This window comes from Leguminivora glycinivorella, chromosome 8, assembly GCF_023078275.1.
Source record: "Leguminivora glycinivorella isolate SPB_JAAS2020 chromosome 8, LegGlyc_1.1, whole genome shotgun sequence".
NCBI lineage: Eukaryota > Metazoa > Arthropoda > Insecta > Lepidoptera > Tortricidae > Leguminivora > Leguminivora glycinivorella.
The window spans coordinates 3,330,782-3,349,458 of NC_062978.1; the positions used below are offsets into that span (position 1 = coordinate 3,330,782).

General features: G+C 36.1%; 1 protein-coding gene across 2 annotated transcripts; it reads left to right on the forward strand.

The window, feature by feature from the left end:
* The first annotated feature begins 488 nt into the window (after nt 1–488).
* On the forward strand, nt 489–17,985 carry LOC125229054 (cytochrome P450 4d2-like). 2 transcript variants are annotated; one of them, XM_048133831.1, is made up of 10 exons: nt 489–630; nt 9,302–9,471; nt 10,199–10,308; nt 12,529–12,622; nt 13,120–13,375; nt 13,642–13,768; nt 14,094–14,306; nt 14,592–14,835; nt 15,211–15,378; nt 16,610–17,985. In XM_048133831.1, the coding sequence occupies exons 2-10, from the start codon at nt 9,309–9,311 to the stop codon at nt 16,771–16,773; spliced, it is 1,539 nt and encodes a 512-aa protein (XP_047989788.1). In that variant the 5' UTR covers nt 489–630; nt 9,302–9,308; the 3' UTR covers nt 16,774–17,985. The 2 variants fall into 2 exon arrangements, with proteins under 2 accessions (XP_047989788.1, XP_047989787.1); XM_048133830.1 differs by lacking the exon at nt 489–630 and adding an exon at nt 8,209–8,348.
* Nucleotides 17,986–18,677: the final 692 nt, after the last annotated feature.

Genomic DNA, 18,677 nt, shown 5'->3' on the forward strand with positions numbered 1-18,677 from the left:
TATAGACAGATAAAGTCTAAGAAAAAGACGTAGCTCAGAACCAAGAAGAAAAGGGTACGGTGGCGTAGATGGCGTTACACCTTTGGAGGACTCTCAGCTAGATGGCGTTAATATTAATATTTGACATCAAGCTAAGAATATGGGCCAAATTGTCAAAACTGAGGTTCAAAAGTTATAAACCTGTGTCGAGAGATGGCAGTCTATGCACTGTGATTACACATTTTGCTTTGACAGTAACTCTCTACTCTGCCTAATAATACTCGAACGTCTTTGCTTTCGACGAAGTCGAATAACATAAAAAAAAAACATTTATAGTAATTTTGTTCAACCACGTGCTCTCGAACGCAGTAGGTACCTTTCGCGTCGCTGCCGGAGAGTAATTACTGAGCCTTCCTTATACTGTGGTACAGCATAAGCTTAAGTAGTCGCAGAGTCATCTCATCGTAATATATACGGAGGAACTTTGTTTGTGTAATTAATTCGTTTCCTGTGCGCCGCTCGGCAAGTTGCGTCGCGCTACGGGAAATTCAATTTGTTTTTCATATTTTGGTAACACTAGTACGGATTTTATTAAGTTTATTTTGTTTTAAATTATTGGTGTTTTTTTGCAAAGAGGATTTTATTTTACAAGTAAGTTTACAAAATCATTTTTATTTAAAAGGTTCCGAGCTCATATAACTCGGCAACCTTCAATTCTAGGGTGAACAGGCATCTTCTGACCGAGCTCACTCCATCGTAGGCTCGTACCCCAGCGATAAGAGCCTGCGACATTCAATCCGGAGGTCGCGGGTTCGAACCCTAACTCGTCCCAATGAGTTTGTCGGAACTTATGTGCGAAATGTCATTTAATATTTGCCAGTCGCTTTTCGGTGAAGGAAAACATCGTGAGGAAACCGGACTAATCCCAAAAAGGCTTAGTTACCCTTCGGGTCGGAAGATCAGATGGCAGTCGCTCAAAACTAGTGTCTACGCTAAATCTTGGGATTAGTTGTCAAAGCGGACCACAAGCTCCAGGCCGTGGAGAATGCCGGGATAACGCAAGGAGAGGAAGATAATATAAGATGCTTTATTTGTTAAACATGAGTAAATTAATATTAAGATGTTACGAGTATGTAAGGGTAGACCTTCATGATATGCCTCGCGGCGTACAAATGCTTATTCTATAATACATCTATAATAACTCTAGTACCTATACAGCCTTAAAAATTAATATACAAATATAACATAAATTATACATGTGATATTGTCTTCGGTTACCGCGATAGTTATGAAATAAAACTATGGAAACGGATTATATCGCGTATAATGAATTTACAATTCATCCCGTCGTTTTGAACACTTTACAGCGTTCGTAGTCAACGGGTGACTGAGGAAAAATTACAATGTGCAAAAACTACTCACAACAAATAAGATATTTAAGGCTGGTTAATAGGTTATACATATGACTTAAAAATAATCCATACTAATATTATAAATGGGAAAGTGTGTCTGTTTGTTTGTCCGTCTTTCACGGTAAAACGGAGCGATGAATTGACGTGATTTTTAAGTGGATATATCTGAAGGGATGGAGAGTGACATAGGCTACTATTTGTCTCTTTCTAACGCGAGCGAAGCCGCGGGAAAAAGCTAGTGATTATATAAAAGCAAAACATACTCGTTGTATCTAACCCATTAGTGGCCGTACGCATAGTTGTTCGAGTTTAGCTGCACGTTTCCAACCAGCCAGGATTTATTGAAAAGTTGATTCGATTAAAACTTTAATGCATAACGTAGCCACAATGTTACCCACCAGTGATTCTCTTCAAACTTGGACTAGGAGTTCTCTCTAGTGATGTGCCGTTCTCGAAATTTCCTCGAGAACAAAAAAGTGTATCCACGACGTTCTCGGAAATTTCCGGAAATTTCCCCTGGGAGCCCTTTTTGTCGCAAATACTTGTATTTAATTGATTTATTTATTTAAACTTTATTGCACAAAATACAAATATAATGTACAAAAGGCGAACTTAAAGCCATGAGACATTCTCTACCAGCCAACCTTAATGGCCAATAGCTAATTTTAATCGTTTCGTAAAAGAAATAAGACACATACCAAATAATACTTTGTATTCATGCTAATATTTAAAAAATACTAGTCGATAAAACAGCAATAAAATCTAAAAAAAATCCCCAAACACGTTATTTGAAGCAAACTATTTAAGGTAAAGATACGAAGAAATGTAATTTCCCTCGTTTCCATCATAAAAATAAGATAGTTCACGACTAATTTACAATAGTAAGGAGAACGTTTTTTCTCGAGGAGGCTGGATTTTTCTTGGAAATAACATCGGAAAGGAATTCTCAGAAACGAGAACGTTCTCATCGGCACATCTCTAGTTCCGCCGCAATATATTTCTCGCTAACAGCCTCTCCGACAGACTCGAATGAAAACTGTTTTTATTACATCAAACGTAAACAAAATGTAGAGTTTTGTGAAACATTTTTAGTTTCATTTTATTTTTATACTGATAAAAAAATCTGAACCGCTACCTCTGAACTATAATATTATTAATATTATATGAAAGCTACTACCATGAATTTTTAAGGTTTTAGAATAAGCTACTTGATAGCTTAAAATCACAGAAAAATGATTTTATTTTATTATGGCAACAAACAGTCTATATTGTATCAAAAGATACAATATAGTATCTAATACAGAAAATACAAAGAGTGCAAGAGAAAAAAAAAATTTTTGACATATAAGTATACATAATTCAGTTTAGATAGATAAAGTCTAAGTAACAAACGAATCTCGAACGCAAATCGTTACTTCAAGAAAAAAGTATGTTTATCAAATTCTTTTGTTGATTCTCGGGTAGAGAGAAAAATAATTATTATATATAATTTTTAGGGTTCCGTACCAAAAAGGTATAAAAGGAACCCTTATGGCGCCGCTCTGTCCGACTGTCTGTCTGTCCGTCTGTCACATTACTAAATATCTCGAGAACTACTTATGCTATCGATATGAAATTTGGAATGGTTATGAACATTGTTAACCTCTATAAATTGAAGGTACTTTTTTTTAGTTACAATTTTGGGTACGATATGAATAATTGACAATTTTAACAAGTTAAGAATATGTTCCAAAGTGCCAAAACTTAAGTTCAAAAGTTTTAATCCTGCGCAGAGAGATGGCAGCCTATGCACTATTACACAATTTACTTTGTCAGTAATTCTCTATATTCTCGATCCACTTTGGAGTATGGAACCATACTTTGGGGACGTTGTTCACTTTCATACAATATCCGTGTTGTTTCCCATATCGAATAACACATTAAAAACACATGGTACTGCTGTTGCAAAGTTAAGATTAACTTGCGATGTGTTCAATCGGAAACACAGCTAACGAGTAGACGCGTAATTTACTTGGAATAATGAACCAAAAGTAATGCTTAATAATTGTTGGTGTGAAAGACCCGAGGAAGTTGTCGGGACTTGAAAGAAATTAATGAGTGTTAGCAACTCCCGACGTGCCGGCGGCTGATCGAAGCTGCCCGGAAACAAGTAAGAAAAGAGAGCTCACTCTATATGTAAAAAAAACATCATGTAGTAATATTGGATAGCGTGAGTGTTGTGAGAAAAAGGGCAGTTTTGGCAAACTTTTTTTTCATTACTTTTTTTTTAATTTTTTTTTCATACAAATTGTATGGGAAAACTTCGCGATATGTGACTTTTCTAGCAGGAATTTTTTGTTTGGTCCCATACAACTCATACAAGCTTTTTATCCTGGATAGGAATGCAAAATCTGTAAATGCCATTTTTCATCAATTTGTAATCGAAGGAAGGTCTCCTTAGGCCATTTTCGGACCACGGGATCTCATAGCTGCCCTTACTGACCCGCTATCAAAATACATCCTGCATACTCGATCCTCTTTGACGAAAACAGATGTATGAAGTGAGCACTCTGTTCTTATTCCTCTATGTGAACGCGGACCAACTTGGCCGCCGCTTAAGAAAATTTGCCGCTAATTGCAAATGGCCCAAATTACTATTTCAAATGCCTCGTCACCGTGAGCGGCGGTTAATTTATGCGGCTTTTGATGAAAACTTTTCCTGCATATTATTTAGAAATGTCATAGCATTTATTACAACTCAAGTTAAATATTTATAGGATGACTAGCATTTGCCCGTCAAATTAAAAATTGCGGAATGTTCCATACAAACTTCCACCTATTTTAACGAAGGGGGGAGAAGAGATCCCTTCAACTATCTCCACTTAAAAAAATCACGTCAATTTAATTACTTTCGATTTATTTACCACTTTACAAATCACGTCTCTTTTCAAATTATAGCATTCTTTCTATAGTTTTGCTGTGACCTGTCAGAGCTACGTAGCCATGGAATTTTGATTCTGGTTGTATTTTAAATTGAGTTGAGTTTTATTTGTTAGAATCAAGAGCTAAATACAATGGTAGGATTATGACAGTACAAAAAGTGACGTTTATAAGATCACAAGATTTACTCAAAGAGGATCGAGTATTATAGAGAGTTACTGTCAAAGTAAAATGTGTAATCACAGTGCATAGACAGCCATCTCTCGACACAAGCTTGAAACTTTTGAACCTCAGTTTTGACAATTTGGACCATTTTCTTAGCTTGATATGTGTTTATTTATTTATTTATTTATTTATTATTTGGAGGACCAACAGCTTACAATTCAGAATAAATAATATAACCCTAGTAACAAACAGCCAATTATAAAATGTCAAATATTAATATTAGCGCCATCTAGCCGAACGTTCCCCAAAGGTGTATCGCCACCTAGGTCACCGTACCTTTTTCGGTATGGTTTTGAGGTACGTTTTTTTCTTAGAATTTATCATTCTGTCTATACGGAGTTACAGATGTCTTTGGTTTAATTTATGACCAAATCATATTTATTTACTAAAATAAACTATAAAATCAGTGAAAATACATTCAGCAATGCTTGGAAAGATTGTACAATCACGTCTCCCGTAAGTAGCGCTATACGTCAGTAGCAACATAACCTGCAATCGTATTACCTTAATCACAATATTGCCCCACAGAGGGCGCTTTGTACTCGTAATGGCCGCCACTAGGCAACCCCGCCTTGCCATATACCACACCTGTGAATAGGATACAAGGCGGGATTTGAACTATAAGATATGTCAAATACTTATTCGCTCTAGATACAACCATAAATTAAATATAACAAGATCATACCATCCCATACATTAAAATGCGACCGCCTACGAACGCGCTTACACTCCACCACACATAGATGGCGCCACAAAAAAATGCCTTGTTGCCACCGATTATTTGTAGATTGGCATTAAGTGTCAATTCCGAGCCGTAAATCTATGTCAAAAGTGACACTTAACGCCATCTACAAGTATAATCGAAAGCTACAAGACATTTTTTTTGTGGCGCCATCTATGTGTGGTGGAGTGTAAGCGCGGTCTTAGGCGGTCGCATTTTAATGTATGGGATGGTATGATCTTGTTATATTTAATTTATGATACAACGGATAGTAGGATTATGACAGTATCAAAAGTAACGCTTTTAAACTCAAAATAAAGGAGAATGGGCACTTTGTCCCATGAGTGTATACAGGTGGGACATGGCTCGTTTGAAAGGGCTTATTAATAGCATTATTTTGTTGTATGACACCAACTTTGGATCACTTGCAGGGACTGAGTTATTTAAAAAAAGTATGGGTTTTCCAAAATACGTGTTAGACAATAAATTTCCGTACCGGGATTCGAACCCAAAACTATAGGCTTAGCGGGCGGGGTGATTACCAACGACACCAGACCGGTACATAAACTTACAAAACTTGTAAAATCACACACTGTAAGTAGTGCATTAGTTATTTAAAAAAAGTTGGAAAATTACTGCCTAGTGCGAGACCTGCACTCCTTGATCCAGAGTTCACCCAACAGAGCCAGGAAAATGTTTGTTTCAATATTTTTTTGATTTTAATATATCCGATACTGGATCCAAAGATAATATTTTGAGCTAATTTCTACTATCTGGAAGCTCGAATCGGGCCGGTAGAGTAAGAAATATGCTGCATTAGGATCCGGCCGAAATGATAATTATTTCTAATGATAAGTAATTGTAGCCTCAAATGACAGAAATAAAACATAATTATAAATAAATAAATATTGGGGACACCTTACATAGATCAACTTAGCCCCAAACTAAGCAAAGCTTGTACTATGGGTGCTAAGCGACGATATATATACATACTTAAATAGATAAATACATACTTATATACATAGAAAACATCCATGACTTAGGAACAAATATCTGTGCTCATCACACAAATAAATGCCCTTACCGGGATTCGAACCCAGGACCGCGGCTTAGCAGACAGGGTCACTACCGACTGAGCCAGACCGGTCGTCGTGTTACTACTTAAAAAAAAAACAAATCAAAAAATATTTCATAAAACAATTTGATTCGTTCCCTACATTAACTAGCATACAGATATTAAAATTCCATTCATCCATGTAAGTAATCAAAAGCGGAACATTCATGAAACTACATTCAAGTTGATTAAACAAATATGAACTCTTCATTACGTATATGGCTTCAAGTTCCCAACTTGAAGGAACTGGGAGAAACTTATGAAGGAATCGTATGCTAACTCAACGTCCAGTTTATTGATAAATAACTGAAAACTTCAACCTGCAGCAGAGGGTATTTTCAAAGACATAATGTAACTCCGTATATACGGATAAAGTCTAACGCCGTGGCTTGCGTGGGCGACGGTGGCGCGATGGTCGCACGACGGCGATGCGACGCATACGAAATCAAACCTTATCGATATGGAAGTATGAGACGCGACGGCGACCGTCGCCCACGCAAGACACGGCGTAAGAAAAAAACGTACCTTAAAACCATAATGAAAAAGGTACGGTGGCCAAGATGGCGTTACACCTTTGGGGAACGCTCGACTAGATGACGCTAATAATTAATATTTGACATTTGAACACATATCAAGCTAAGAATATGGGCCAGATTGTCAAAACTGAGGTTCAAAAGTTTTAAGCCTGTGTCGAGAGATGGCAGTCAATGCACTGTGATTACACATTTTACTTTGACAGTAACTCTTTATAATACTCAATCCTCTTTGGTATAGTATATGCTAAAGTTTTTAGTTCTTCTTCTCTTATTTAGGAATTAGATTTAGATTTCGTAGTAAATTACAATTAAAAAATTTCAATGAACTTTATCATCCTTTTTGCGTTATCCCGGCATTTGCCACGGCTTATCAGGCTTATGGGAGTCTGGGGTCCGCTATGACAATGAATCCCAAGATTTGGCGTAGGCATTAGTTTACAAAAGCGTCTGCCATTGGACCTTACAATTCGAAGTGGTTTCATGTCACTTTCATACATAGCATTATAAATACTGGCTTGAAAATATTGTTTACTAGCTTTTTCCCGCGGCTTCGCGTTAGAAAGAGACAAAAATTAGCCCTATGTCACTCTCCATCCCTTCAACTATCTTCACTTAAAAAATTACGTCAATTCGTCGCTCCGTTTTGCCGTGAAAGACGGACAAACAAACAGACACACATACTTTCCCATTTATAATATTAGTATGGATTATACACCAAATTACAAAAAATATTTTTTTAAGGTTCCGTGCTTACTTAAATTGCTTATAGAAATCCTCATAGTTAATTCATAGTTTAGTCAGAGAGTCTTCACGAATATTGGCGGAATTTTTCACAAAAGTATGATTCTAGTAGGTACCGTTACACAGTTTGCTAGTGAAATTGTTAAAACAATATTTTATTAGGTTATTTTTCAAACATGAATATATTGAACAAAAATCGATAGGATAAATAAAATCACTGAAATAACATTGAGGTCCATTTGGTAACTTTTCATAAATGTAATATTTTCATGCATAATCGGCAATAAGTTTTTAGAATGACCTGACCTTGTAACGTTAAAAACGGGTAGGTATTTAAAAAGATAAAAAAGTAAGGGAACATAAGTAGGTATTTATATTCGTATGTAACTATATTTTTAAAGAAAATTGTTCCTAATATTACCGGTTCAGTATTTTTTGAGTTATCGACGGAACCCTCCACTTAGCCGAATTTTATATCTATCGTTAATCCACCGTCCACGATTATTGATTAATTACAAGTATTTTCACGCTTGAGTTATCTCGATAAGATGTTTTGTTACTTAAAAGACCATTGACATTTTATACCAAATGAGTTTGTTACAAATTGATTATGAAAATAGTTGTATGGTATTTTATATCTTGTTCTTACCAAATAAAATGGACATGGAAACTGTTTCGTACTATTTCACTGGGATCATGTGGTAAAATATTTTGATTTTAATCTGTGTTCTACATTATCTAATTTAAATCCATTGAACATAATCTATACTAATATTATAAATGGGAAAGTGTGTGTGTGTGTGTTTTTTTTTTTTTTATACCACGTCGGTGGCAAACAGGTATACGGCCCGCCTGATGGAAAGCGGTCACCGCAACCTATGGACGCCCGCAACTCAAGGGGTGTCACGTGCGCGTTGCCGACCCATTAGAAACTTGTCTGTTTGTTTGTCAGTCTTTCACGGCAAAACGGAAGGAGATAATTGAAGGGATGGAGAGTGACATAGGCTACTTTTTGTTTCTTTCTAACGCGAGCGAAGCCGCGGGCAAAAGCTAGTATATTATATTTATTTTTGGGCTCAATAACCGGATGGTTAAATTTTTATGTAGCCGAGACAAAAATGGGCAAATATAAAATCATAATTCAACAGAGTGACAATATAATTTACTTAAATATAATTATTTTAAAGATAATCAAAATTCATTTGCAAGCCATAGGTACGTTATATTACAAAATATATATTCCATGAGTTTCCAAACTCTGCTATATTTACCTATTCCTACCAAATAAGTAGTACGTCTATTTTTATCCCCTTGAAGTTCAATGTACTAGTACAAATTACCCCCAATAGTCAAATAGAACACAGTTGTTTCTTTTGTTTTCTTTGATAAAAAAACAAATACAAAATTTTTAAATGCCCTTCGATTGAATTTCGTCGAGTTTTGAACTAAGAAAGTTCTAAATAAAAAAATCGGTCCAGTAACGACGGAGATATCGTGGAACAAACATAAAAAAAAAAAACATACAGACGAACCTTCCTTCCTTGAGAGATTTGAGGCGGCAGTTAAAAATCTAAAAAGTCGACCTTAGTCTTACGGGATAAAATATCTACTGAATATTATGTATGTACCATTAATAGACTCTTTTTATTTCCAGTATCACAATGATCCTCGTGGCAACGCTCATGTGTGTGGCCGTGGCGCTGGTGTTCTACTACGACCACAAGCGGAAGAACACGAGGGCGAAGAAACTACTCAGCCAGTTTAATGGCTCCGACGGACTGCCTATCATTGGTAACGCGCTGGAACTCGGATTCAATTCTGATGGTTAGTATACCTATACGTGAGTAGGTCCTGACCCTGTCTGTAAAGCCGATGGATCTGGGTTGAAATCCCGGCAATAAGAGATGAGAATAGATATTTTGTTAATGGGCATTTTCAGAATTTGGGACCCCCTAAGCTTAAGTTGTTAACAAAATTAACTCGCTGTCGGTTTTGTGACGGTAATTATTTAAGCATGAAATTTCTATAAAAATATTGTTTTTGATTTAATAACATAAACTAGAAGCGATAATCTATATTCAAAACTTGAAAAAAGTAAATTTTTAGATAGATTTTATCATTAATTCTTGTCACAAAACTAACAGCGAGTTAATTTTTGTTAACAACTTACGCTAATTGGGGGATCCCAAATTCTGAAAATGCCCTAATTAATCATAGTTGGTTTTAAGTAAGAACCTACCTAACTATTATGTCTTTAGTTACTCCAGTCTAATACAATTAGAACTTATATGTTTTTTTCCATAAAAAAAGAGAAGGTTAATCAATTCGAAGTGTATATTATTTTATGTTTTAATTGATATCTCCATCATTACTTGAACGATTCTTTTACTAGTAACTTTAAATATTGCACTGGACGAGTACACGAATGATTTATTTCTTTATTTAGTCTTTATTGAACAAAGAAAATACAATTGTACACAAGGCGGACTTAATGCTATGAGGCATTCTCTAATGATATACAAAGATTACATCATTTCTTTTTCCTTTTCAGGTGTATCTAAAATTTTGTTAGATAAATGGCGAAAATACGGCATGACAAACTATCGCTTGACGGTGGGCTCTGAAGAGTGGGTCATGCTCTGCGAAGCGGACGATGCCGGGGTAAGAGAATAGTCTTTTAGAAAGGTTTGCTTTATACTTATAAATGGTATACATCACACTAAGGCTAGGAAAAACCAAAGGCATATGTAACTCAGTATAGACAGGTACAGTCTAAGAAAAAAACGTACCTCAGAACCATATAGGAAAAGGTACGGTGGCCTAGATGGCGTTACGCCTTTGGGGGACGCTCGGCTAGATGGCGCTAATATTAATATTTGACATTTTAACACATATCAAGCTAACAATATTGGCCAAATTGTCAAACCTGAGGTTTAAAAGTTTTAAGCCTGTGTCAAGAGATGGCAGTCTATGCACTGTGATTACATATTTTACTTTGACAGTAACTCTCTATAATACTTGATCCTCTTTGGAAAAACTGATAAATATAATCAAAACAAGTGAAAATGGCTGGTAAGTTATTATCATTCAAAAGCGTCATTTAAATGTGAATTTTCCTGTAAACACAAACAACACAAAATTTGCATGTAATTACTTATCTACTTTACTATTTATATAAAACTACTTACTATTTAGTTAAATATGAAATCTACAAACAAACCCTTTACGTGGGTCGTGGGTACCATGCTTTCATTTGAAAATAGGCCTTTTTATTGAAATTTTACAAAATGTATCCTTAGTATAAAGGAAGCATGAGGAGGTCACGTTATGATGGAAAGTCACAAATTGTTTACTTCAATGAAGTAAAAAAAAATTAAACTGTTTATTTCTTTAAAAATTAATCAGTACATGCTTATATCTTAGCCTAATCTATATTTATTCTAGATTGTTAGCCACAAAGAATTTCAGAATTTCAGAAATATACGAATAGGTATTACCAAGTATAAGAAATTTTATTATAAGAATCAATAAGTACATCTTAAACAAGGTAAAAGTGGGTTTTTTCGTCGTGAACTGAATCCAAGTGAGCCGATCGCGCGGACTTCCCAGCGCAAGGAGGATAATCTCAGCGAAAACCAGAGAAAGATAATTGACATGTAATATTGCAACTTTGATTACAGTTAATAATCACAATTATTGTGACGTGGTAATATGATTCATTGGTTATGACGCAACTTTATGAAATAAAATTCACATGAAAATAAGATTGAATAGTAATAATTCGATGTCAATATGATTTCCAAATATATAACGTAAACAATAAAATTTCACCTTCAATACTTTACAATCACGACTTTTTTAACGATATTCATAATAATAGCAATTTCATTACTCTTTGTAAAGATATTTAACGGATAAATAATACACGCCACTCTAGTAAAAAAATCTTAACAAAAATATAGATGTAGTCGTATACTTTACTGTTCTAGGTTTCACTTTAATTTACCTACTTTATAATTTGTTCTCCATATTTTTTTCTCAGTATTTTACCAAATAAATTCATTTTCAATTATCCTTCGCTTCAATTATTGTCAATAACATTAATAGATACCTATTAAATTTCATCATCAATGTATATTAGGTACGTAACCAAACATTTAAATACGCCTGTCTATAATACGACAAAAAAGAATCCTCATAGATCTTGATTGCGAAAAAGTCCAACTTGACTGCCCGTTATCAACTGTCCATTGTCTGCGATCTCTTTGTGCAAAGTACCCCCCACCGCATTTGCATCAGAATCAGTGCACTGTTTCACACCTTCACACTTAGCCGAACAATTGGTGGTGATCCAAACGCTGTCTGCCTCTGTCGCGCAACTACCACAGTACTTATAATAAAGAGTGAGGTAGTTACCGCTTAAAAACACGATTAGTCAGCCTGTCATATTTCACTCATACAAACATGGTACGCTACACAAGCTTAGACTGTGTGCATAGGAACGCGCCTCTTTCATAGAATTTGATCGACATTGTTCGAAACGCAAGCGTGTTGGCTGTGGCTAGGTACCCTGCTGTACACTAGGGATACATTAGGATGTATACAAAACTTTGTCTTTATCGTATTCGTGTCGTGTTCTTCCTAGTGTTGAATCGGTTTTTCGCCACAGCTTGCACGCTCTATTTATTGACGTAAACTTATTGTTCACCATTGATTCTCATTCGAATATATGTGTCGAAGTCTAGTCTAGTCACTTTATCACCTTGTAATAAGGATTATCGGAAGGTCTCTTTGTTAAAACTCATTCCTTACATGTCTTAACATTTGCACAGATAATTCCCATAACTTATAACTATAACTCATAAACATTTTTCTTTACAGTCGATCCTGGCACATCCAACAGAGTTGGCAAAGCCCACTGAACGGAACGCAGCTATGATGCCTTTCTTCGGAAACTCCGTTTCAACGTCAGAAGGTGATTTAATTAACATTTATACATTGAGATTATATAGGCAATTTGGGGATGTTTGTTCCTAAAAGTAGATATACATACATACATACATAGAGGTATAATCACGCCTGTATCCCATAAAGGGGTAGGCAGAACACATGAACTACTAAGTTTTAGTGCCACTCTTGGCAAAAAGGGGTTGAAAGAAATCCAAATTGTGACATTGCAGTGACAGGTTGCCAGCCTCTCGCCTACGCCACAATTTAACCCATATCCCACAGTCGACTTCCACCTTCTTCTTTAAAAGTAGATATCGTTTAGTAAAATAGTTAGCCAGCCCTTAACTTGGCAGAAAGCGCGGTAAGTGATGAGCTCAGAACGACCGAACCGACCCTAAATATGTAGTATGACATTTAAGTTAAGCAAAAATACAAAGGTCAAATATTTTGGGAATTTAAGTATTTTATGAGTAGCGTACAATATTTTGACATATTGAGACTTACAATTCTCAATTTTTTTAGGTGAACGATGGAAATCGACTCGTAAACTGATGACTCCCAGTTTCCACTTCAAGACGCTGGAGGCCCGCGTTGACGCTGTCAACTCACGCACTGACGCCCTCAATCAGGTGCTGGACCAATACGTGGATAAAGCCCCTGTGGACATATACAGATACCTGAGACCTTTCATGTTTGATATCCTGTGCAACACGCTGATGGGAGTTGATCATAATATGCTCGCTAACCCTGATCATCCTTATTTGGATGCTAGCGCTAGGTAAGTCACACAGTTTAGAAAAGTTGTCCAAAAATGCTTCAAGTTGTCTTTAACATAAACAATAATAGAATTGTAAACATTTGAAAGACCGGCAACACACCTTCAACCTTACTGTTGTTCCGAGTGTCCTTGGGCGGCTTACCATCACGCGACTTATTTGCTCGTTTGCCTACTATCTCATAAAAAAAAACATTAAAACAGCCGTTCTCAAATCTTTCTGAACGTGTAAACCCAGTCACCCAAATTTATTTTCGTTTTGTTTTTAGGGTTATCAAAATCGCTACCGAAAATTACTTTTCGTACTGGAGGAATATTAGCTTCATCTTCAAACTGACGCCAATTTATCGTGAAATGATGGAGACTATCAAAACCATTAGAGGGTACAGTGACAAGGTATGTTTAAAAGCTTTATTTTATGTTACTTGTATTATGTATTGGGTTTTTTTGTAGTCATATAAGGTACCAGTGATCGACTCGCTATTGCCTAATAGGTAACACCTTTGTCAATTTTTATTGACGATGACTTATGATTGAAAGTGGCATCTACTAGTACACATCTGAGGTACTTTACCTTAATACATCATATCAGCCAATCATCGCCCACTGCTGAGCAAGTACACCACTTATCCCGACCTTAAGCCAATCGCATATAATCGACTTTTTTAACCTAATAAAATATTTTGTTACTTATATTAATGATCGTTATTTTTTAACACAGCTTATCCGTGAAAGAAGAGTAAAGCTGAACGAGTTCATCGAAGAAATAAAGAGCAATAACAGAGACGCCACCATTGACGTAAACACCCTGGTTCATGAGAAAGTATCGGAGAAGGCCTGCCTTCTCGACTCTCTCCTTCTGAGTACCCTGCCGAATGGTGATCCTGCTCCGGATGAAACCATCAATGAAGAAATCACTCTGCTATGTTTCACTGTAAGTATTTTGTAAAGCATTATGCGAATAAAGTGTTCATTGATAAATTGTTTATAACCAACAAAGGTTTAAGTAAACCTACTCGTAAGCATTTTAACCAGGCAATCGGGTCTTATTTGATTCACATTAGTCAAAGTTGCATGATTTTTAAATCAACAGTAGATACTATCGCATGTTGATTTTATTAAGTCTGAGTTCGATCCACTGTACTAAAACTCTAGAACTCAATATAGAGCCTTGTACTTTTTTTGCTGTATTTTTTTTATTGCGTTTTTTTTTGATCAGGGACACTACACCACAACAATGACAATGGCACACACCCTGTACTGTCTAGCGAAATATCCTGAGGTTCAGAAGCGAGTACTCGAGGAGCAGAACTCCATCTTTAACGGAGACAAGCTGAGAATGCCGACCAACCACGATCTCCTTGAAATGAAGTACCTAGAGGCTGTTATCAAGGAGAGCATCCGGGTCATCCCCACTGTTACTAAAATAGGAAGGCAGCTGCAAAATGATTTGCCATTGAAAGGTATATTATGTTCAAACAATTTTTAGAGTTCTATTTTTATGGAAATAGTTATTAGGTTCATTACTTACCGAGATGATTAAATTAAAACTACAAGCATAGAAATGGGAAAACTTAAGCGTTGCAAGAGTTTCAAGGCCCTAAGTTAGCAGAAAATTTACCACCAAGTGAATTATAATCTGTTTACCTTACAGACGTGCTTTCTGTTCCTCTATGCCGGATATATAGACCATGATGTGTAGTATGAAGTATCTGATCTACAGAGCAAATTTCTAATCCGATGTCATTCCTTCCAAAAAAAAAAAATTCTATCCTAAGGGTTTCTGCTCCTGAATAACTTATTATAACAATCTTCTGAAACTGATCTTACCTCCACAGATGGCAGAATCATCCCTCCCGGAACTCAAGTGGTGGTGTACTACGAAGCCCTGTACATGGACCCGAAGATGTTTCCAGAGCCCGAGAAGTACAACCCTGAGAGATTCTTCAACAGCCTGCACCCATACGCCTTTGTGCCGTTCAGCGCGGGTCCTAGGAACTGCATAGGTAAACCTTCTTCTTCCATCCCAGTGGTCGTATAATGGATGTGTTTTTGTCATTTGCCATGCGTTACTTTCACACTTAGAACGTGACAAAAGGGTGAGAAATGATAGATCATCTTCCCTGCTGTCCCTGTTATTTGAGGTCGGGCCTCCACACATATGTGCGCCAAGAGATGCTTTCTTGGATTGTCGTGTCTCCTTTTTATCTAAGCTTCTGAAAATCGTACACGAGCAGGTCCTAAAATATCGCAGGCGACAATTCATCCATATTTTGTAAGAGGCAGGATATTTCTGAAAAAAAAAAAACTCCCCGTTAGTATAGATGCGTGACATTTTACGAAGAAGTTCAATGTAAAGAAAATATAATCCCGACTATAAATACAGTATACCTACCTATATATGGAGGTCAATGATGACATTTGATAATTACTAACCTGCCCTCTCCACATGTTTGGGGCAATTTCCTCATAATCTATCTACGATACCTACCTATTACCTCTAAAAAAAGTACGCCCACCAAAGATATATTTAACGGCAATGCGTACAGTTTTCCTCCCTGAAAGTAATTACAGATAACGGTGGTGGCACCTGTTTTATTCGTAAGCGGCTCTCGGCCTTCCTAATTCCCGGAACTGATAATTTCTTTTGAGAACGAATTACGGCTGGTCGAAAAACATATGATACGAGTTCAGGGCTTTATTCGACGCGTACAACTGAAATAAAACTCAAATCAACACTTTGATTTATTTCATGTTGATTCGATCAACTGTTAATGTGGTGAAACTGGTGAAAGCGCATTAACAGAAAAATATATATGAGGTGCTGACGCTGGCGCCCAGAATGGCCTGATTCTTAAGCTTTGCATGAAAGTGGTCATAATTCCATACTTTTGTGAGTGCTTGAATTACACTTAAAGTTTATATTAAAAGTGAGAAAAAAATCCATAAATAGCCATCTCGGGTGCCAGTTCCTTATAATTTATTACTACTTACATAATAATTATGATTTATAACATTAAGTTGTTTACTTTGGTTGACACTTAACTATGCGATAAAAATTTGATAGGTGATTAATGTGATTATAGCTATTCCACAAATCATTTTTACCCACACCAACATACGAGTACGTACGTCAGCTTACGCATCGAATAAAACGGTCCGCAAACTGCTCTAAATTGTGTGACCAAACGTTCAAACCTCACAATTCAAGTTTCCTAATTGCTTCCCGATTTCCAGGTTTCCGCTACGCCTGGGTGGCGATGAAGGCGACACTATCCAACTTCCTTCGCCGGTACGAAGTGCTCCCCGGCGCCCCCGAAGACGAACCGAAGTTCGCCCATAGAATCATAACCGAATCCATCAATGGCGTCAAACTAAGGTTGAGAAAGAGGGAACTTTAGATTGTTTATCCAATTGTCATAGAGAAATAAGTTAAGATAGCACTTTACTGAAATCATGAGTTTTCGAAAAACGCTTAGTCCACGTGATACTAGAAGTTGTCAATTTATTAGTACAGGTGCCGTAGCCGAATGGTATTTCTGCGACGCGAAACGAAATCGAAACGCCGCGAAAGATAGTCTGGCTCTTCGCGCCAATACGCAAGAGCGAATAGAGATAGATATCTACGAGCGTTTTGTTTCGTGAGCGTTTCTTGAGCGTTTGTGCCATTCGGCTATATACCCTGTTACATGAGATTAGATGTAATGAGTAATTACGAATGTCTGTAAACTGTCTTGTTGTTAAACTGACTGTCTGCAAACAGAAAATTGTTCAATAATTTACAACTAATATGTCAGAAAGGCTTAAAATAAGAGTACTGGTAAATCCAGTTGTAGTATAATTTGAAATTTATAAAGTCCATTTTAGTCGCGACATCTATTGTCAAATAGCAGTACTGATTAATACGCTACTTGACGCTAGATGGAAACTAGAGTATAATAAGCAATTTGGTAAGAAAACCGATGTATGAGTGAGCAATCTATGTTTACTTATTTTTCTATGATTGTGGCCAGAATTGGCAAGTCTGGTCAGTCGCTATTATTGCCACAGTATTTAATAGATTTTACTAGGTAGGCATTTTTTCAATTGTGGAGTGATTGATATACTAGTTATAAGTGACATATTTATGATGTGCGTGTATGTATTTATTGACACTTTTATTGCTGAGTGTAATTATTCTCAATTGAAATCCTATAAAATACATTTCAGAACCGTTTGAATAATCATAGAACATTGTGTTTGAGTTTTTCGATTGGTTGGTTTCGGTTATCTCTAAACTCACTTAGACTGCACTATAAATGTATTTGATAAGAACCATTTTAGTATATTACTATTGCATTGCATTTGTTTTAAGAACTGAAAACTGAATTGGATTTTTAGAATAGGTAAAGGAGTTCTACGTAAGTAACGAAATTAGAAGAACACATGTAATTTTACTCAGTGAATCTAAAATAAAGTGTAAAATAAACTAATACAAATGTGATCTACAATTGTAAAATAGAATCTAAGTAGAATAGTATTTATGTTAATATTTTATGCCATTAAGTAGATAAATCATTTTGTAACTTATTTCAATTATCTTGAATAAATGAAATAAACTAAACAAATTATATTATTCAAGCTTGCATCCCTGTAACACAGTCATTAGGTATACCCGAAAATATTTGTCATAATTTGATACAATGAAAATACTAACAGGGTAACTGGAAGAAATCGCCTTTTTACAAAAATATCCCGTTAGTACACAGACACATTCATTGTATGTTCATATTTCCCCTTTATTTCGTTTTCAATCATTCATAAATTATCAATTGTAATAAAATTGTAAGTACAGCTGTTATGCGAAATATCGAAGTATAGCATGTGCAGAATTCAACACCGTATTGATTTAGCTAAAAGCCTATTAAGTGCATCCATTAACAGAACGCGTCTTGTAATAATGAATAAAATATAAATGACAGCGCATCCGTGTTAGGTATATGAGGTATCATAATCTACTTAACTATAGCTACTTAGCCCGTGTGGTGTCGGGTTGAGAATTTCACCACCCCCTTTCTTCCCGTGGGTGTCGTAGAAGGCGACTGTGGGATATGGGTTAAATTGTGGCGTAGGCGAGAGGCTGGCATCCTGTCACTGTAATGTCACAGTTTTCGTTTTCTTTCAACCCCTTATATGCCAAGAGTGGCACTGAAACTTGAGTAGTTTCATGTGCTCTGCCTACCCCTTCATGGGATACAGGCGTGATTGTATATATGTATGTAATTAGTGACTCTGTGAGCTGTAAGGGTCGTTCAAGTAGGTATTA